General features: G+C 38.7%; 1 protein-coding gene across 2 annotated transcripts in view; it reads left to right on the plus strand.

Moving 5' to 3' along the window:
- The window catches only part of UBE3C (ubiquitin protein ligase E3C), a 126,681-nt gene that overhangs the window by 43,939 nt on the left and 59,825 nt on the right, over nt 1-22,917 (plus strand). For both annotated transcript variants that reach the window (XM_038559836.1, XM_038559835.1), the window contains exons 10-13: nt 479-666; nt 10,799-10,885; nt 14,847-15,004; nt 15,158-15,390. In XM_038559836.1, the coding sequence (XP_038415764.1) occupies nt 479-666; nt 10,799-10,885; nt 14,847-15,004; nt 15,158-15,390 (666 nt within the window). The remainder of the gene's footprint in view (nt 1-478; nt 667-10,798; nt 10,886-14,846; nt 15,005-15,157; nt 15,391-22,917) is intronic.

Here is a 22,917-nt window from a genome sequence, read left to right on the forward strand (position 1 = left end):
TGTAAAATATATCTCATTTGATTAAAAAAAATTAAGTTCTTTAATATGCTAATTTTGCTTTAACTATTATCTCCCAAATAATTTAAAATGGAAATTCTGTTAGATGATAAATTCTCACACATGTATGCTTACTTAGTACAATGGTATCTAAAACTGAAATGAATTTTTCTTAAGATGTCAATACTGAAAATATTATCACAAAAATCAGGCAGAAACAGTATTTATAGTTCTGTTATTCTAGGTAAAATTGGTGCCTAACATTGATAGTGACTGTGGATCTCTAGAGAATCTCGTATTACTTTAGTGGATGCATTTGGGGAGATACTGATTTGTCCATCATGATGTGGGTAACTTTTAGATAATGCCTATTTTGTATTTTCACTTGAAGTAATATCAGATTTTCTGTGTGTTTGTAGCATAGAGGCTCATTTCTAAGAAAGTATCATCAACTTAGACAAGTGTATCTGGTGTGTTTTAGGAGGATGGTCGACTGTCAGTCCCATACATAACAGAGGAGTGTCTGAAGAAGTTGGACACAAAGCAGCAGACCAACACTCTGCTAAACCTGGTATGGAGGGACTCGGCCAGTGAGGAGGCTTTGACTCTAATGGCGTCGATTGGCCATACACTCATGGTGCAGCATCGGATGGTGGTGCCCAAAGTCAGGCAAGTGTCCTTGGGCGCTGTGCACGCATGGCGGTCTGTTAACCCCAGACCCTGGGCTTGGTTTATGTCTTCATCTCTGATGGTTTTATCTGCTACTTTCTGGTAGAATATGGTGTAGGATGTTCATTCAACTCTTCAAGCATGTCCTGGAAAATGAAAATGTGTTTTTCTTTTCTAAATCAGCTGATAACTATTTGAATCCATCTTCCTAGCCAGTAATGTATTTTTCTCGAGTATCTTGGAAATGACAATGGAGTTTAGCCCTAACCCCCTTTTAAACATTGAACTCATGCCTGTGTTATATAGTACCAATATATCATACATCTTTTAGGCTTTCCCACAGCACTCTTTTCATCAGATCGCCCTCAGAACTTGAGCACTCTGAAATTTTTGATTTTCAAAACTTTGAAATAAACTTTTAAAAGGGACAAAACAAAACAAATTAGAATGTGGCTAGTTTGTGCTGAGGTGAGGAAGTATGATCATAGTGTTGAACTATTTTTCTCTCTCTAATTTGAGTTATACTTTAGTAGTTTCTTGAGAATTTGACAAATACTTAACAGGGTCCACGCAAAGATTCGTAGTAGTTGTGGTAGGAACAAAGGGACTGATGTTATACAGGCAACCTGCTGAAAGGCGCTGCCTCTTAATACATAGGTCCCGATTTACGTTATCCTAAAGAATCCTTTTCTGTCTTTATAAAATGCTTTCCCATAATGTGAAAAGAGCGGTTTCTCTTGTTCAGGAAGGCATTCTTTGAAATGAACTGTATGCAGAGAACACATCACCCGCTGAAACTACCTTGTAAACACTAATGCAGCCAACTAATCAGGTGCTCTCTTAGCACCCTGGTGTTTATTACTGTTGGAGGAAGTAAGATGTCCGTGAAACTGTGATCCCTCGATTAGGTAATTAGCTCTCTGGAGGCTAATTGCATTAGGGCAGGATGTGAGATCTCAGGATCATAGCAGCTCATCTAGGACCCTTGCTTTTATTGTAGCACAAAGTCCATCGCTTTGGATAGTAATTACTGGATTTAAATGCATCACTGCCCTCGTCTGAGGTTCACTAGTGAACTGTTTCCAAAAGGTGTTTAATGGGTAAAGGAGCTTTATATGTAGCCTTGATTTTATGAGTACAACACCTATTTCCTCTAAGAAACTACTCTAGGAATTTTATTTATGGTTTAAATACATTAGGTTTTAAGTATTTAGAATGTTTTCATAGCTCATGAAAGCAAGTAGGCTCCCTTTAACTGTGGTAGATTTTCACTGCTTTCAAGTTTGTTTGGATTTTTTTAAGGTATTTAAAAGATGATTAATAAATTCCAGGGCTGATGACCCCTGTCAGCACCTTTGGACCCATATAAATCCCTCTTACTTTCATGGTTGAGATTTGCCATTTTAATTTCTTCTTCACCTTTTTTTAAAGATTTATTTAGGGATGCCTGGATGGCTCAGCAGTTGAGGCTCAGCAGTTGAGCATCTGCCTTTGGCTCAGGGCACGATCCCAAAGTTCCCGGATGGAGTCCCACATCCAGCTCCTGTGGGGAGCCTGCACTGCTTCTCCCTCTGCTTGTGTCTCTGCGTCTCTCTCTCTCTCTCTCTCTCTCTCATGAATAAATAAATAAAATCTTAAAAAAAAAAAAGATTATTTGTTGCAGAGGGAGAGGGAGACAGAGAAACTCCAGCAGGCTCCATACCGAGTGCAGAACCCAACTCGGGGCTCAATCCCAGGATCCTGAGGTCATGACCTAGGCTGAAATCAAGAGTTGGGTGCTCAACCAACTGAGCCACGCAGGCACTCCTGCAATTTTAATTTCAGTTTAACATTGATAATCAGGATGTATGAAGGAACATGGAGACTCCTTTTACATTGATAGGGAAGGAAGGGAAGCTATGGTACAATATGAATAATACCTACTTTTGTGTCAGAATGGTAGAAAAGGTAGGAATGTATGTTTGTATTTGCATAAAAAATCTTGGGTGCAGGCAGCCCAGGTGGCTCAGCGGTTTGGCACTGCCTTCGGATCAGGGTGTGATCCTGGGGACCCAGGATCAGGTCCCGCGTCGGGCTCCCTACATGGAGCCTGTGTCTCTCATGAATAAATAAATAAAACCTTAAAAAAAAATCTTGGGTGCATACACAGGAAATTCTTAAAACTGATTATTTACATGTCTAGCTGTGCTGGGGAGGTAAAGGGAAGAGGAGAGTATGGACCTTTCCACTGTATTCTGTATTTTTTTAAAGATTTTTTTAGGGCAGCCCCGGTGGCTCAGCGGTTTAGCGCCGCCTACAGCTCAGGGTGTGATCCTGGAGACCGGGGATCGAGTCCCACGTCAGGCTCCCTGCATGGAGCCTGCTTCTCCCTCTGCCTGTGTCTCTGCCTCTCTCTCTCTCCTCTCTGTGTATTCTCATGAATAAATAAATAAAATCTTAAAAAAAAAAAAAAAAAGTTGGGAAAAAAAAAAGATTTTTTTTTTAAATTTATTTGAGAGAGAGAGCGTGAGGAGAGGCAGAAGGACAAGCAGACTCCCTGCTAAGCAGGGAGCCTGACATGGGGCTTGATCCCAGGACCCTGAGATCATGACCTGAGCTGAAGGCAGATGTTTAACTCACTGAGCCACCCAGGTGCCTATCAGTGTATGTTTTTTGATATGGTTTTGAGTTTCAGATGATGTGAATTACTTAAATTTTAGAATATTAAGTAATAAATGAGTTGCCAGCTCCTTTTATGAGACAAAATTTGTAAATCTTGCCATTGGATTTTGTACTTTGAATAAATATTTGGATGTAGAATTACTTTTTCCTAAGAAAACATATTCACTATTTTTAAGATGAATGTTACATGATTGTATTGTGAGAGGGAAAACAAAAAGGCAGTGTCCCAGTATCCAGAGAACTAAACCCAGAAAGGTGGGCACTTAAGTGGACACTTGAAGGTGGCCAGTGTCCAGTGCTCAATGTTAACCCTGGCTAAATCCGAATCGGGAGATAGTAGGTTAGCGTGTCATCGGATGGATTTGTGCTGTTCAGAATTGTTACACATAGAGCTGAGGACTTTGCCTTTCTGTTTCCCCCTTCTTCTGGCCACACCTTACCTTGCTCTGCCAGGGACGGGGGGACCCCATAGGCCCCCCAAGAAGCCCCTAGCAAGCCTAGCCCTCCATGGCCAACCGCATGGCTGCTCTTCCTCTTCTCAAACCTCCTCCCCTGTTAGCTTTGCAGACACTGATCTCATGAATTCCCCATTGCTTTTGGGCTTCTCATTTTCCTCTTTTTCCTCCAAGGGCTCTTCTTTGTGTTTCAGTGTTTCCTGAACTTCTTTGAATTCTTTTTCTCTTCAGTTTCTTTGTTTTTTCCTACTCTATTGATTATCTGGGTGATAGAAGTGGTATCAACCACTTTCTGGAGCTCCAGACTCCTATTTAGCTGCATAACAGGGACCGTCCTCAGACCCCTTCTATACTTCCTAAGAATGAGTTTAGCATCTTTTCCCCAAACCTGGAGGTCACGCTGGGGGAGCCACTAGCAAAATTTGGCTATGTCACTTTAAATTAATTACACTTAAATGAAAGTACCAACCCAGTTCCTTGGCCACACAGCTCTCCACATTTCAAGTGCATAGTGGTCATGTGTGGCTGGCCAGTGGCTACCATATTAGATAGCACAGCATAGACCATTTCCAGCATCACAGAAAGTTCTGTTGGACAGTTTAAGCTTAGATCCGTTCCTTTCTTGGTAATTCCGCACATGCATTCAGTCACTGTGATAGGTGAGGGCTACATTTTTATACTCTATTTTTGCCAAACTGAATTGTCAGAAATGTAACCCTGTTACTTACTTACTCCCTTGTTCAGACATCTGCCAAGGCATCCCCTTTGCTTTGAGGAAAAATTCACATTCCTTAGTTTATTGATTTGTTCTGCATCCTTCACTTATCAGGTGTTTGATTACCTCTCTGCCCCAAACGTGCTCATGCTGGCTTTCTGTCTCCCCTGTATCTCAGACCAGTACCCTTTTGCCTCTGCTAGACTCTGTCCAAAATGCATCTTCCCTCCTTGTCTTTCTTGGCTCAGTTGTCTGTTAGATTCATGCTAAGGTTATCATCTATTGGAGGCCTTCCTGAGTTATACACAGATTTCACCTGTAATTCCACTTTGCAGTGACATTTTCATTTTATGGCAGGCACTTCTGTTAGTGCTGACGTCGGGAGGGGGTGTACACCCTAGGTGCTAGGTGGACTTGTTCTCGGTGCACGCCTCTTCTGTTCCATGGATTTCTAAAACCTTTGAAATGGAGATTTAAAAGGTAGTGTTTAGGGATCACAAAGGTTGCTATTTTAATTTCCCTGTGGTTTCCTTTTAAATACATCAAATCACAAGGCCTCACAGATCAGTTTTATTGCAACATGTGCTTTGTTTTTCTATCAAAAACTAATAGAATGAGGTGGCTTAATTGTATTTTATGTTATTAATTGTGGTTTAGATAATTGTGTACCTGGAAGCACATGGCTGTTGTCCCATCTGTTTTCTGAGCACTATCAAGTAATGGACATTTTTAAAATTCTGGTTTGCAAGTTCATGTCTGTAATCATTTGAGGTAGCATAATTATGCACATGGCTTCAGTGGAGAAAAACACAGATTAGTGTTTGTTTTATATTGCAGATTATCCTGTTCATATTTTTGTAAACAAATTTTTACAATTTTCTTTTGAAAATATTGAGACTAGGTACCTACAGAGAGAAATTTACTTTTTCCTGTGATTTCATGCTTGCTTTTTTTTTTTTAAGATTTATTTATTTATTTATTTATTTACTTATTTATTTATGTATTCATGAGAGAGAGAGAGAGAGAGAGAGAGAGACAGGAGGAGGGAGAAGCAGGCTCCACGCCGGGACCCCGACGTGGGACTCGATCCCGGGACTCCAGGATTGCTCCCTGGGCCAAAGGCAGGCACCAAACCGCTGAGCCACCCAGGGATCCCCCTTCACGCTTGCTTTTATTATCAATGTTATTTTCAGTATAATTAATACATTTGATTTGTTTTTGATTTGTGTTAGAATTTTCTATGATAGAGGCCAAATAAGATTTGTGAGCTTTTATTTTTTTTTAAGATTTTTATTTATATATTGGAGAGAGAGAGGAGAAAAAGAGAGCATGAGGGGAGCAGAGGAAGAGTGAGAAGCAGACTCTCCACTGAGCATAGAGCTCAATATGGGGCTCAATCGAGGACCCCCGAGATCATGACTTAAGCCAAAGGCACTTAACCAACTGAGCCACCCAGGCATCCCAGATTTGTGAGCTTTTATTTTTATTTTTTTAAAGATTTTATTTATTTATTCATGAGAGACAGAGAGGCAGAGACACAGGCAGAGGGAGAAGCAGGCTCCATGCAGGGAGCCTGACGTGGGACTCGATCCCGGGTCTCCAGGATCACGCCCTGGGCTGAAGGCGGCGCTAAACCGCTGAGCCACCTGGGCTGCCCGATTTGTGAGCTTTTAAATATTTTAATACATAATGATTTTATTATTAAATCTATTTTGACATCATATGTAGTTTATAAACTAATTGACAATTGTTAGACACATCAGATTAATAAAGTGGTCTTGATTTGGTCAAAGAAACAAGTGAGTTTTGAAACTTCTGAGAATTTTCTAAACATTTATGAGTGACAGCTGATTCACAGGAAACACAAGTGACCTTGAGAAAAGCAGCCTGTGTTGATCTTCATACGTGTATTTTTTAAGAGTAGTGTTAAGAAATGGTAAGGAAAACATCCAATGTAACAAATGTTACTTTCCCCATTTTAATGAAACTGTAGTATGGAAAAGTTCAGTTTACAGATCTGTTCATTTTTAAATAAAAGCAGTTGTCAGGAGGAAGGGAACTGTGTAAACTGGTAGTGGTTTTAGTACTAGAACATTGACTTAGTGGAGCTGTGTGTCTGAAGCTTCTCTTTCTGATCGTGGTTTTCAGTTTGTGAAAAGAAATTCTTTGGCAAATTGCCTTAAACTGAAATATGTCTCAAAAATTTTATAATAGTAAAGGAAATTTATAGTGTATTTTTAATCTTGTATTATCTCAGAGGTGAAATGTTATATGTGTTTTTTAATGTTACTTTGTCAATAAAGTGATACAGCAGGAATACACAAAGTATTACATCTGCACTTTGGTCGGCTGGCTTGTCTTTTTCTTTTACCTGGGACACCTTCGCATACAGAGGAAGTGTCTAAGAATGCCTTTCCTGCCTATGTGTGCACTGCTCTCCTCCTCTGTGTTCTCTTTAATGACTTAGTAGTCCCTGCAGACAGCTGGCCTGAATTTATGACTCAGGTTGAAAAGGTTGCCCTTTACTAAGTAACTCATAGGGTTATCTCAGCTAAATAAAACTTAGTATATATAAAGAACATGTTACTTCTTTACTTTTTAGCAGTAAGGTTCCAAACTAAATAACCTTCAGTGATTTAGAAAAATGTTTAATAATTTATTTTATTTTTTATTGAGTGATGAATTTATGAAATACAGTTGTTTCAAAGGTAACCTGAGATACAACTTTTGAAATGTGTAGCTGTTAAAATGGTGTTTCAGAAATATATATATATTTCAATGTGGAAAGATGGTAATTATAATCTTACGGGGAAAACTGTCAGAATGTACTGGAAGGACCCATTTCTGTTTACATGTGTCCACATAATATCTGGAGGATTTATCCCAGAGCATTAAGTCTGGTTATTTTGGGATGAAATGTTGCTAATGCTCTTAGGCCATATTGTCGTGTTGCTCCTAGAAGAGCAGGGGCAGCTGGGTGGCTCAGTCAGTAAAGCGTCTGCCTTTGGCTCAGGTCATGATCCCAGGATTCTGGGATCGAGTCCCATGTTGGGCTCCCTGCTCCACAGGGAGCCTGCTTCTCCCTCTCTCCACCTGCCACTCCCCCTGCTTATGTTCTCTCTGTCAAATAAATAAATTAAATCTTAAAAAAATAATAAATAAATAAAACAGAGTGGAGAGTATCAGTTAAAAAAAAGAAAAAAGAGCAAAGGAGACACACATTGAAAATATATAATTTCTCAGTATTTTTTAGATACTAAGTTTTAGTATTTATATGTAACATAATTTTAAGAAATCTTATTGCTGTCAGTAAAATTATACTAGATAATGCAATTTTTAGAAGAACTCAGTTTCTTGATGAAAGAGAAATAAGACAAATACTACCTTCCAAAATTCTTTTGTGTTTTTCATAGCTTTCTTCTCTCTATGTCTTATATGTTGTTTCGGCATCCTTCATAGTATATAAAGGTCCGTAAAGGCAGGAAAGTCAAATTTAACACTCTCTGCGTGTTAGGTGTGTGGCCAGCATTTTCAGGGATGGTAGTACAGCTACCAGTACAGCTCTCATGTGCAACAGGGGAGTCCTTTTGTTTTTGGAAGTGGGAAGTTTAGGTGGGAATTTGCTTACACATTAATGACAGGGATTCAGCATGTTGGAAAACATGGTTTTTTAACATTTCTCTAACTACTTTTGAAACTCACCCAGTTGAGCTTTTTCATATGACTGAGTGTTGTGTTGTTACCTCTTTGTCCCAGCACGCACCTGTGACAGATCTAATGCACTCCTAGAATCACCATATGTCTGAGTGGCAACCCCATCACATCCCGATGAGCACAGATTGCTTGTGGCCTCTGTGGCATTGCAGAGCGGGTGGACCGAGTGTTCTGATATACTGTTTGTAGCTGAGGTTTCAGGATTCCAGGTCAACTTCACATACTCTTTCCTGCTCTCACTGGTTTGTAAATGACTATGCTTTTATAGCCATTTGGAAATCTCAAAATGCACCACACTACAATGAGATTGGATTTTTTATTTATTTTTTTAAGATTTTTTATTTTTATTTATTCATCAGAAAGAGAGAGAGAGAAAGAGAGAGGCAAGACACAAACAGAGGGAGAAACGGGCTCTATGCCGGGAGCCTGATGTGGGACTCGATCCCGGGTCGCCAGGATCACACCCTGGGCTGAAGGCAGCGCTAAACCGCTGAGCCACCAGGGCTGCCCGAGATTGGATTCTTTAAAACCAGTACTCCTTAATCGCCATTGTGTACTCAGAAAATGCTAATACTGAAGAATGTATCTGATATTTTGGATTGAATGCAGGAAAATAATCAATTTTGAGATATTTGTGTTGAAAAGTGACTCACTTGTCTAAACTGTTCACTTCTACAGTGGACATTTAAATTAATGCACTCCTTATAGAATTCAGTCTGTTAAAATACTATGTATTACATTTACTGTACAAGTTATAGTAACTATAATTAAATGCATGGAGAACTGCAGATGCACACAGCATAGTGTTTTTGGTGAGATCATCCAGTCATTGGTAATGGCCGTTTCTTACCAAGACAAGTGGAAGTGGTCTTGGGAGATCGTGGGGGCTAGTGGAGATAGGAGGAGGAAAGAGAGGAGCCCTCTGGGACTCAGGAGCCTGCTGCTTATTCTTGCTACAAGCTGGCTCTGATGTCTCTTCCACCATGAAAATCCAGCGATTTAATCCTGTTAGCTCCAACATCCCAGGAAAAGTATATAAGACTAGGTGATTTGCAGATATTTAAAACATGGGGTTCTGGGGCACCTGGGTGGCCCAGTGGTTGAGCGTCTGCCTTTGGCTCAGGGTGTGACCCCAGGGTCCTGGGATCGAGTCACACATTGGGCTCCCTGCATGGAGCCTGCTTCTCCCTCTGCCTGTGTCTCTGCCTTTCTCTCTGTGTGTCTCATGAATAAATAAATAAATAAATAATCAATCTTTTAAAAATACAAAAAAAACAAACAAACAAAAAACATGGGGTTCTGCCCTCTTAGTATTTTTATCTGCACATTTTCATTCCAGGATCATTTCTAACACATCCTGTGATTGAACTGACAATGTTTGTATTCTCCAACTCTGTTCACCTAAACCACCTATGTTTTTGCTCTTTTACTTTATTGTTTCTTCTGAGATGATTCTAAAGCAAGGTGACAATCCTTTCTTAAAGGCATGTTTTCCTACTATCCTAAACCTTTTTAACTGTGATTTAGTCTTATAAGTTTGAATTTAATTTTTGAATCCTACACTTCTAAAAATGTCTTATGTTGGTTTTTTTCTGATTATAACACTGTGATGAGAAAGTGTATCCTATTACAAAAATGCAGTATACCACAGAGTTAAATAGACTTCTCTTTTTTTAAAGATTTATTTATTTTATTAGAGAGAGAGAGTGTAGGGAGGAGGGGTAGAGAGAGTCTCAAGCAGATTACACACTGAGCATGGAACCCAATCTCACAACCCTGAGATCATGACCCAAGCCAAAACCAAGAGTCGGGAGCTCAACCAACTGTGCCACTCAGGCACCCCTAGGCTTCTGCACTTTATCCACAGTTTTTTTAGTCTTTTTAATCAAATTGATATATTTTTAAAAGATTTTATTTATTTATTTGGGAGAGAGAGAAAGGGGAGGGGCAGAGGGAAAGGGAGAAGCAGACTCCTCATTGAGCAGAGACCCCAATGCAGGGCTGGATCTGGGGTCTCTGAGATCATGATCTGAGCCGAAGGCATGCCCAACTGACTAAGCCATCCAGGTGCCCCTAATCAAATTGATATTATACAAGAGGGTTTTTTTTAAAAACCTTAAAAATATACTTTTAGATTTGAATTCTATTTGAGATGCTAGTTAGCATTAAAAAGCACATTTTTATGTGTTTGTTCAAGAATGGTGACTTAAAATTAGTATTTAAAACAATTTTAATTTATATTAGTAACATATAATATTAGAGCATACGATACATACTCGGAGGGTGAGCACACTCAGCTTGTCCTCTAAAACAGCCCGTCTCTTCTTCTTGGGGTGGACCTCGTGGCCCCGGCTCAGGACCGGCTAGCTCTGGAACAGCACCCGTGGATCGATGCCTTCTGCAGCAATCGCGGTGTTAGTGTGTGTTGCCCTCAGCAAGAGCCTGGTGTGGGATGCATGCTGTTGGTGGGCTTAATGTAGATGTTTCTAAGTTGTACACTATCTTCATTTTATAGCTTTCTTTAATTTTGTAGAAATATGTTGAGTATCTGTTTATTCCCACTTATTTTCTCCCATTCCCTTCTTAGGCTTCTCTACAGTCTAGCCTTTAATGCCAGGTTTCTGAGACATCTTTGGTTTCTCATTTCTTCCATGACAACACGGATGATCACAGGGTATGTATCACATGAACCTATAAACTGAGTTTAAGTACGTGGAAAGTGATGATCGAGTTAAAAATATTGTAAGATCTACTTATTTTATGTAAGAAAAATTCTAGATGGTTGCAATTTTATAAAAAGAAGAAATTAATGCCTAATTTTACAATTGTTTATCTGTATACATGAAGAGTATGGCTTTATCTGAGAGTCAGTTTGTTTTTAATATCCTAGTTGTTTTTTTTAAAACCATGACTTTCATGTTATTTTTTTATTTTTATTTTTTTTTCTTTTTTTTCATATGTTTTTAATAGTGAAAACAGTGGAGGCAAATTTAACACCAATACAGGCATTAAAACATATTAAATATTGTGGAAGTTGGGTTTTGAAACTTTTTATTTATATAATTTGATTTTTCTCTTATGAATCATTATGCAACTTGAGATCTGAAATCTTTAATAAGAATATTTTAGTTGAATGTGTATTTAACAGAACATTTAATATTCAGATGTCCTTCATGGTGAGCTGACCTAGCCTAGTGCCTCATTGAATCTCTCCTCTGTCAGGAGTCCAAGCCAACTCCTCTCTGCTGTAGTAGGAAAAGATGAGTGTGTGACCCGGAACCAGAGACTAAACTTCCGAAATGCAACTAACTCTGCTAGTGATTACAGTGGTCTGCAGCCTGTCCAATGAAGGAAAGATACATCTCAGTTTTAGGGCAAGAGTTTGGAAGGGACTATCTTCCTGTCTTCCCCACCCCACCCCCTGTGCCTCGGCATATGACAGGTTTATTTAGCACAAAAGATCAGGGATTGCTGGAACAGGAAATTATCACTAGCCTCAAACTGTTTGAGCTTAGCAACAGAGACCCTACCATAGCTCTGCCTGATGATTGCCTATTTGTTTATGGCATTTGTCTCTTGGTAAGGAAATGGAGTGTGTGTGAAAGAAAAATGACATATTACTAATTATATTAAACTATCAGTATTACTTTATGAGTATATAAAGTTATACAAAATTTTTAAAACTCATTATTTCTTAAAAGCCAGTTTGAGTATTTTGGTTTCATTTTACTTGTTTAATTAAAATAAAGTCCCTCAAGAAACATATGATGGGATATATATATTAGTACTGTATTAACACACTGTAAGTTTCTTGAGTTTACTATTAGAATAACATTTAAGTTGGAATGCCTGATTTTTCTGAAACTGGTGTTAATTGGGAAATAGTTTCATAATGAGACTTACACTGGGACTTATAAGTTCTAGAGAGTGTAATGGTCATCTCAGAAGCATGTGAAAATGTGCATTTCCTTGTTAACACCTGAGACCTGACAGTGGCCTGGATTTAACAGTCCAGGGCTCTGTGACCTCATAGACTCCTGGGTGGTTGAGGTGCAGCTGAAGTTGCAGGAACACACAGACAGCTGGTTTGTCTTTGTTAGACATACCTTTCTTTACCAGAGGCTCACATTAGGGGCTTGGCTGAGTCACAGCTTAGGCTGTCATTCTTCTGATCCCAAAGCTGGTGTGGAGGACTTACCTGCTTATAATCAAAATTCTGTGCAGACTGTTTTGATTATAAATTACCCGTTTCTTGTCACACTGACACCAGTAGTAAGTAGTACTCCTAAAATTCTTTTTTGGCAAGAAAGCATTCAGGAGCAACTTCTGTAGAAGAGAAGTGCTCATTGAAGGGGAAGTGGTGCCACAGACCCAGCATGGGGGCTCTCACATAGAGGGTGAGTCCAGAGGTGCAGAGCTATCTGCATTCTCAAGGATGCTCACGTACCAGCCAACTCTCCAAGCTCTGAATCAATGTCTTTTCCATTATAGTAAATTAGGGATTTTTATTTGCGCATAAGTCTTTGAGATTGACCTGTTTTCAGAGGAATATTTGAGTCAATGTTTATGGCATAAAGTGGCCAGCAGAGAATCAAGAAACATGCTTCATTTACATCTCTGCTGGAGGAGACCACAGGCACACATCTGACCCTCCTTGTCAGTCACATTTTCTGTCATTAAGATAAAAATGATTAATTCTTTTTGTTTACCTTATGGGGGTTAAACAAAAAATAAGCTGATGTTGAATAATTACCCCCATCTTGTTTTAGGGAATCCCATTGTGAGCATGTTGCACATACTGTCATCTATGTGCGTAACTGATGGTGATGGTTAAGTGCCAGGATGGGTGACAGCTGGGGGCTGGCGTGTCCCTGTTCGAGGTTCAGGATTACCTTCTCCACCTTGGCAGCCAGTAACAGCCTGTACTGTGTCCCCCTGAATAGCATTTACTCATCACTGTCCTCTATTGTTTGTGTAGTTCTGCAAGGGAACCAGGAGATACAAAAAATTTTTACTAATATCAGTGACACGTAGGACATTAAGCTTTTTTTCTTCTCTATGTCAACAAAATTTTGTGTTGTAAATGACCCAGTACTAGGCTGGTGGGGAGTAACTCAGGAGGGTGAGGAGGGCTCCCACCCTCTCAACACTTGCCAGTTCAAGGGGAGCCCACATGCCTCTTTTATCCTTACATGTCATCCTGACTTTGGCCATGAGGTAGAACAGTTGTACTTTGTCCCTTTTTATATGTTCTCACTGAGCTTTTATTTTGGACAGACCACTTTCATCCATTGCTTCACTCAGCTGGGCTAAGTGCTGTGACTGACAGAGCAGTAAGGCATGTTCTGGATCAAGATAGGAAGATGTTTGGAATATGTTTCTTCTCTGTGAGAATGAAGTTCAGGCTGCACATCTGGGTCCCTGTTCTCATAGCCCTGTTGGTAGCAGTGCTCTCCCCTCAAGTGGGCCCTGTGGAGATATAAAGCTCCAAATGGTTCAGGCCAGTTCACCAAGGCCCCATTAGCCTGGCCTTAACTTCTGCCTTGCTCTTTCACATAACTTTTGGCAGTGGTGGGCAACAAGTTGGTAATTTGTGAATCCTTACTCCTAATCACAGCTCATCTAAACCTGTGGTTTTGTGGAAATAGAGATTCAAGGCATAAGCATACATGGATGAAGATCAGAAAGTGATCTTGTCAACAACATCTGCTAGCTCAGGGTTCATAGGACATGCTGTAGGTGACCATGGGGTGTTACAGATTGGAAAGAACTTATAGGTGAACCTCTGGTCACTGAATGTTCAACAAGACAAGGAACCACATTTAACCAAGAGAGAAAGGGAATAGATTCTAGGTAGAAGAAGTAAATTTAATAGCTCACAATGTCTCAAGCGTCCTGGTAAAAGGAGAAGTAACAGGAGCTGGTAAATAAGCTTGGATAATAGAATCAAGACCCAGCATACAAGAGGGGAAACTTTGTTCCTAAAGGTTTGAATCAGGGTTCAATATTCACCTGTCTTGAGTGTTCCTAAATATAAGTAACTGGATAAAATTTTCATGAGACTTTGTTAAATATGGTAGGTAGAGAGGGGAGAAAGGGGACCGTTTTCAACATAAAAGTTAAGTGTGGGGCAGCCCCAGTGGCTTAGAGGTTTAGCGCCTGCCTTCGGCCCAGGGTGTGATCCTGGAGACCTGGGATCGAGTCCCATATCAGGCTCCCTGCATGGAGCCTGCTTCTCCCTCTGCCTGTGTCTCTGCCTCTCTCTCTCTCTCTCTCTCTCTCTCTCTCTCATGAATAAATAAATAGAATCTTAAAAAAAAAAAAAAGTGTGTGTCTTTAATAGTGGCATTACTCACTATAACCCTCTCTCTGGGGACCACTGGCTCACTCTCAGTAAGGGCGTCCTCCCAGTTGATCATAATAGCAGGAACGTTAGTTAATAGCAGTGGGTTACTGTCTTTGTAATTTGAGCTCTTTACAAACCCATATTGTTAGAAAGACTTTACCTTCCCTTTAAGTAGTTTAATTGCTAATATGAGTGTTGTTTTCCCTGATTATATTTCCCTGATATCATGTCTTAATTCATTCCCAAATTGAAACCAATCTTGAAGTCACATTTGTCTTGCCATTTCAAGGTCTGTGGTGCCACTGCTCCAGGTGATCTCGAGGGGCTCCCCCATGTCTTTGGAAGACTCCAGTCGGATCATCCCTCTCTTCTACTTGTTTAGCTCTCTGTTCAGTCACTCGCTAATTTCCATACATGACAATGAATTCTTTGGAGATCCCATAGAAGGTAAGAGTTTTGAGGAATCCATTTTTTGCTGGCTTCATGGACTATCCATTTTCGTGGATAGAAAAGTTTTAAGCCTCTTGAGTCTTTCACTTTGTTAAGAAATGAAAAAAAAAAAACCTCAAATATGATAGAATATTGGATTATGTTTTCCAGTTGTAGGTCAAAGACAATCATCAATGATGCCTTTTACTCTAGAAGAACTAATAATGTTGTCTCGCTGCCTTCGAGATGCATGCTTAGGGATCATCAAGTTGGCTTATCCAGAAACAAAACCAGAAGTTCGAGAAGAATATATTACAGCATTTCAAAGTATTGGAGTTACGACTAATTCTGAAATGCAGCAGTGTATACAGATGGAACAGAAACGATGGATTCAATTATTTAAGGTATAGAGTATATGGGTGTGTGTGTGTTTTACTGAGGTCAAGTGATGTACAGATGTGTTCTGACCTGTTTCATAAGAATAGAAGTACCGCTTTGTTTTATGCATAATTTTTAATTTGCAAAACTTTTTTAAATGAAGAGTCATTTTCATTTTACTTCTGCCGTCTTTGAAACCCTTGTTTTTACATTGTTGCATGTATTGTTTGTAAATTGCTGAGTACTTTGAGTGACAAGATGAAGTATAAATAAAATGTTTCAGTATTTTCATTTTTCACTAAACGATCTCTTACAGATTTTATTTTTTGATCTTTTCAAAAATTGATTAACAAAGGTGGAGGATAAGGTCATTAGTGTAATGCAAGTTGCATATAAATTATTTTTAAATATCTTCATTTTTAACCATTCAGAAAGAGAAGTTATGAGTTACTGTGGCTGGAGCACTGGCAGAAAGTCATCGCTGCTGAGAATATAACTGTGGGGTAGAAAAAAAGAAAAGAAAAAGGGTGCTTGACTTGCCATGAAATTTCTGCAGCAAACACATCTAGTCAGCTAAAATCGCTCATTAAAGTAGTGAGAGCAGAAGAAGTGCATTTTCCAAATTGAATGCTGGATTTACAGTCCGTTTAATACCCGTGACCCCTCGCACACTAATGTGCAGCTCGAGTCATCAGCTGTCCCTTCAGGTCTTTTATCACTGCTTTTGTCAAGCTATCTATTTAATTGAAAGAAGTTAATTGAATGAAAATGATCAACTAAGCTTGTATTAATATTGCTAATGGAACTTTCTTCTTGGCCATGTTTGGAGAAAGATGTCAAGCTAGACTTTAGGAAAGGCCCATTAATGCTTGCACTTAACCTGATGGGCTAATTAAGGACTGCTTATTCATCCTACGAGTGCACGATAGTCTCTATCCAGCCCATTCTGCCTGATTTTACAACACATTTCACTTATGAGCATGAGCATTAGTAGCAGTGAGAGTAACTGATAATGTTTTGATTGCACTGAACACAGTACTAATGCATCATTGAATTTATAATTTGTGCAGATTGATGTAATATATGTTTGCACAATTTATTTTAATTACCTATCTCTATATTCCCAAGTAAACTTTAAAGGTCACATGTTGAACTCTTAATATATCCTCCATTCTTAAAGATTGACAATTTTGCAACTTCTCTAAGTTAAAAATAAGCTGTCTGACCCATTTCAAACTCACAGTTCTTAGGTAAACTTTGCTGGATACGTATATTATGGTAGCATATGTGTTTTTCCTCAAGTATTTAATTAAACTCTGGGATCTTTGTTAATAAAGCTTTCCATTATATTAGGATATCAGGTTTTGTGTACAGTATCAGATAATCTCATTATTTTATAGCACCTATTGAGAATTTCATAATTTTCATATGACAGGCTTATCTTTAGGACCTAGAAATCTCAGGATTTAATAATGCTATAGAAGACATTTTCCCCTGGCCCTATTTTATTTTGTTTAAGCATTAAATGAAAATTTCATAGTGAATTTTTTTTTATGCCTCAAAAATGACTCATTACCACTTGATTGAGTGAAGGTGAAGGTCCACTTTTTTGGTATGGGATTGTTTTAGGTTTGAAATTCAGGTGTTACAAAGACCTTCTGAGTTTAGGACAGAATTGTTTGAAGATAGTTTTTTGAACAGGATTCCTGTTCTTTGAAGGGTAAAAATTGAAGGGTAAAAAAAAACCCCAAACTTTCTCATACTATCTGCTAGTAAGCTGAGCCCAAAAGGTAATGAAAAATCAAGGCACATAGTCTTTGAGTTGTAGAGAAAGGTTCAGCTGCTACTAGTTTTTCTTTTAAGAAAAAATTATCCTTAATATGAGATAAAGAATCCCCCTCAGTGGTTAGTGTGTCCCAGGCAGTAATCTAAGGGCTTTACATATACTGATTCATTGAACACAATAATTCTACCAGGAAAATGCTATTATTACTCTCATTTTACAGATGAGCTCACATAGCCAGTAGGGGTAGAACCAGCACTTAAACTCAGCTGCTAATCGGCATCGCCCTCTGGAAAGTACTAGCACAGAATGTTAGCATTTTTCATGATTTTAGTGCCAAATTTAAGTTGAAGAGTTCAAGGTAGAATCAACTGAAGAAGGTAACAGCATTTTGCCAGTGATTTCCTGCCTTCCACTGATTTTGACAGAATTGCAAATGATGAGACCTGACTCCTTCAACCACCAACCATTTTCATTTTTCAGTCTTATGATGGTCCTTTCAAACTAATATCTGTGAGAAGCTCTGTTGGCTGGTCACAGAACATAGAATTTTAAGTGGAGAGAGTCATCTTTCTTTGTCACTATAAGAATTGAGGTCAGTTGCTAAGCCCTGCATTGACACTGCTAAAACAGTTTATGCATTTATCAAATTTATAAACTCCTCTTGAAGTGTAATTTATAGCTATAATTACTTTAGCCCTATGAGGAGATAGGAAGTCCTGTTTGGTATCCCTTTGTGTGCAGCTATCAGCCTAAGTCGGAGTCACCTGCAAGGAAGAAAGTCTCTGGGAAGAGGAAAGACCTTCTTCATGCCTCTCTCATCTACACACATCTGTATGAGAGATAGAGGTCTGTGTTACGAGGGATGTTTGCTTTCTTAGTGGCTGATTTCATTTTTCAGTTTCAGAAAGAATTTTTTTTAAGTGGAAATTAAAACAGCAGCAATACCTAACATGACCCTCAAGTGCCACCATTAATTATCCATGTTAAACAAAAACAATATGCCCTTTGTTCTTATAGAGCTGTGTAGTGTCCTTTTCCACCTTCAAAGGTGTTTTTGTTTTGTTTCTGACTGCCAAATAAAATGGGTACTCTAAGAAATAATTTTGTAGTGTTTTAAACATCCTGGAGGATATTGTTGTCTTTAAAAATACAGCAGTTTTCATAAGTAGTAAGTCAGGGTTTTATAAATCTGGGTTAACCTTTTGACATTGGTAGTCTGTTTGAGCACTGATGACTGATGCGGATTCAGGCTCTGCTACTGCCAGTTACTTGAATACCCAGTCCTTATCCCAGGCACATTGACTCCAGGGACCCCTTGCTGGGGTGTTATGAATGGTGTTAGACTGGGCCCTTGCTCGCTCAACATTTTTATGTAGTAAAAAAGATGAACATTCAGCTAACCATGTTGTGATAAATGAGATCAGTACCATTAGAGCACACAGGATAGAAAAACAACTGAGGTGACTCAGAACTTTGGTTCGCTCTAGGAAAATAGTAATTCTGGTCTACAAGATGATGTTCTTGGAGCTGTTGCTTTACCAGTGTTTCTCATATATTTCTCATTTTTCATTTCTATATAGTCTTCATTATGAAATCAAATGTGGCATCTGGGTGGCTCAGTTGTTTGAGTGTCTGCCTTGGACTCAGGTCATGATCCCAGGTTCTTGGATTGAGCCCCACATCAGGCTCCCTACCCGAGGGGAGCTGCCTCTCCCTCTCCTCCCCACTTGTACTCTCACTATCTCTCTCAAATAAATAAAATTAAAAAAGAAATCAGATTGTAAAAAATTATTGTATGATATATATTTACCACATTATACATTTACCACACTTAAGTACCCATAGATTATGTGTTATATCCTGTACTTTGTATTGAACTTTTTGAAGAATTACCTAAGATGTTTGATTTTACTTACCAGATTTTACATATAAGATTTGAAGTAAAAAATTATTATTTTATATTATAATTTAATCTTGCAGTTGCCTTTCACAATGTAGACTATATGAACTTTTTTTTTTTTTTTTTGGGTTACAACAGTTTACCTAAATGTCAAGAATCTCCATTCAAAGTGTCAGAATTTACCATCGATAGTCTTCAGCATCTAATGTACATATAATGCTAATTATATTTATATATATGATGTAGAATGTGTGATGCTTGAGAATATTTCTTTAAATCATTAGGATTTTGTGTGATCATCATAGCCAGTGCACTAAGACACATAGGGTTCTGTGGAACGGTGTCTGTTAATTTGCCATTTTGACCTGGGATAACTGTCAAGGGGGTTTTTATGAGCGGTCTCTATGTTTCTAAGCAGTTACCTACTTGATCTTTTTAACGTTAGGGTTCAAGGAACCTGTTTACATGTGTCACCTCTTCTTAATTCAAATGGCAAATAATAGAACATGTATAATAACAGTTGTGTGCATTTCTGAATGTTTACTTAAATAATTTTTTGAGTTAAGGACGGTTTAGATCTAGCATGGAAAAACACGATATAGGGGACAAGAGTTAAACACACCAAATAAATGTAATATATTATATTTATAACTATTGAAGTCTGTTAAACCTGTATATTGATCTAGGTATATCTAGTTAGTCCAGTGTTTGCTTGTTTACTATTTTATTGTACTTTGTAACTGCATATCAAGATCTCCTGGGGAACAGTTACAAACATGACATACTACCTCACATGAATTGGATTAAATCCGCTGTTGGTGGGGCCTCTGCATGGGCATCCATTAACAGGAGATTTCAGTATGCAGGTAGGGGTGAAGAACCATAGGCCTCGCTGTACAAAGAGGTCACTCTGGACAGATATTTATAACCTTGGATCTTGGTTTACAAAATTGAGCTTATCAATGCTTTAGGTCCTATTTAAATCTAAAATTCCTTCAGTTTTGGAAGTCTTTTTTAGTAGGTATATCTGTGCCAGAAAATTTAATAAAATTAACTGAAAGAAAGACTGCCTTCTGATTTCAACACTGGCTCTCTGTTGATCCAGTTCAAAATTGTGACCCCAGTTTCTCTTCCTTTTCACAATCTTTAGTCAGTTTCTATAATTGTAGTGGTTACCTCCATATATGTTCCAAGTATTTGTATAGCAGCTGAGAGTATGTGATCCTAAAAATGGGTACAGGGAAATCGGTTGTGATTAAAGATGTTCTGTGCAATATTTTGGATATATTTACATTTTTAAAAACAGTATTTGGAATATAGTTATACTTAAAAAAAGTTCTATATTTATCTGAAATTAAAATTTAATTAAGTATCCCTTATTTTTCTCTGGTAATCCTGTACAAGCCTCATCTTCAAGGTTGGCTTGCTATCAACTCTAACTTACTAGGCCTGCTCTTTCACAGTGACTCCTGTCTGGACATCTTGTCCTTGACACACCTCCTGAGGCTCCTGTCACTTTGTGTCTCCCACTTTCTCCTTCTCTCTCTCTCTTTGCTTTTTTTTCTTTTAAAAGAGGGTCACTGATACCAGGACATTTATAAGTGATGTAAGATTACTTCTTTTTTTATACTTTTAAATAAGAAAAGGGGTGCCCTGTATTGAAACTTTTTAATGTTCAATTTAACAGTAATTTATTATTTTAAAGATTTTATTTATTTGAGAGAGAGCATGAGAGAGAGAGATCACAAGCAAAAGGGAGGTATGATAGAGGGTGAAGCAGACTCCCTGCTGAGTAGGGAGCCTAACATAGGGATCATGACCTGAGCCAAAGGCAGACACTTCACTGACTGAGCCACCTACATGGCCTAATTTCACAGTAATTTAAAAGAAGAAAGTAAGTTATGCCATTAATTGCTTCATAGGTAGTTTAATATTTGTGACCTGTAGAAAATAAATGACCTCATAACCATAGATTAAAAAGAGATGACTACGGAGTTAGGCAGCCCTGGCCCTGCCCCTTGGCAAGCCTTTGAGTAAGTCTCTTACTCTCAATAAAGGTAAGTTTCTTCCACTGTGCCATGGGGAAGGTAAATACATGAGGATGTCAGCATCTGGTGGGATGACATACATAGGCCGTAAGTGAATATATGTAAATATTTGTCAGCATGGTTTTTGTTAACAGTTGTGGTATATTATGTGTAAATTTCAGCCTGGTATGTATTCAATCTGAATTTATTTAAAATACTAATATAGCTGGTTATGAAAATGGAAAGCTAAGATGTAGTATTCTTCGTACAGAAAGATTGTGCTGTGTCTCTGCTGTTGGAAGAGCATATGTTTATGTGGTATGCTCTGTACACACTGACCTGACTTGTTCCAGACAAGATCCCACATGTAACATAACTCATTGGCATCTGGTCTTCTCTTTTGAAGAGCAAAACTGAGAGACTTCTAAAATTTAAGTGCATTAGTTTAATGACCATACTTTGTTATGACCATGAAATTAACCAGATAGAACCCCAGACTAGGCTGTTCTTAGTCTACCTCACCTATACTTGAAATGATCATAAAACCATTGCATGTGTTATAACTTAACCCCTGAGCAAGCACAACAGGAGTCAGGGGTAACTAAGTTCGAGGTCATTCTGACTAACCTAGGCTCGGTTCTGCTGATTCATAGAGGCTACACTGTAGAGTTATGATAGGTAGCGTTAGGATGGGTAGGTTTAGGATAGGCTTCAAAATACTACCAGGCAGATGTCACAGCTACATTGGTAAGAAGCATCCATCAGTCAGAAAGCTGTATTCTACATCTTGAGACGTTTGTACTAATTGTCTCCATGGCCAAATTTCTACCGTATTTGTCCTCTGTCAACGGGCACTGCATCTTCTTGGTGTGTCTGCATTATAGTGATCTGAGGTGGCAACCAAGGGCCATTTCTCACCCATTTTTATTGGACACAGAATTTTTGGGATCCCTGAATGCCAGGGTTTGCATGTCACAAGAGAAGCATTTGTATTTCTATTGTATATAGATGCTGAATTATGAAATTTTAAAGGGAAATCTCTATTAACAGTTGAAATGATGCAATTGTTTGACTTGTGGGTATATTTTGAAATTTATCGCGTGATCCTAATATTATTCTTTACCCAAGTCATTATCTTATCCTAATTCCTTATCCAGATTATACTTTATTTAGAGGCAATGTGTATAGCGGCCTGGCTGACTTTTTTAGGAAACATCATTGTAGTCATACTTTACAAAGGAGTGTGATCAAATCCTGTTGGTAAAGGTTTAAGACTTTGGATTTAACAATTTGCGTTGGTTTATCTTCATTTATTACAAAGTACGTTTGTATTTAATATAAAGTATCAGGTCTTTTTTATTTTTAATTCTAGCTTTTAAAGATTTTATTTATTTTGAGAGTGAGCATATGCATGGGGGGGTGGTGTGGGAGGGACAGAGGGAGAGAGTGAATCACAAGCAGAATCCACACTGAATGTGGAGCCCAGTGTGGAGCTCTGTCTCCTGACCCTGAGATCGTAACCTGAGCTGAAATCAGGAGTCAGAGTGCTCAAGCAAGTGAGCCACACCCAGGCACCCCATCATCAGGTCTTTTTAAATAGGTAGTGCCATGAGTTCTCTTTAGTCATATATTTTAAAATTTACAATTAGTTAACTGATCCCAAGTCAATCATCAAATGCCTGCTAGGTTTCCAGGTAGTTGGGAGTTTCTTCTTTAGGGAGCTTCCTGCATTGCCCGGGGGGGGGGGGGGGGGGGGGGGGGGGGGTGCGGCACTGATGCTCATTGTCAAAGCAGGAATGAACGATTCAGCTTGCTGGTATGCGGAAGTTAGACTGAGTTT

Source organism: Canis lupus, chromosome 16 (assembly GCF_011100685.1).
Source record: "Canis lupus familiaris isolate Mischka breed German Shepherd chromosome 16, alternate assembly UU_Cfam_GSD_1.0, whole genome shotgun sequence".
Classification (NCBI taxonomy): domain Eukaryota; kingdom Metazoa; phylum Chordata; class Mammalia; order Carnivora; family Canidae; genus Canis; species Canis lupus.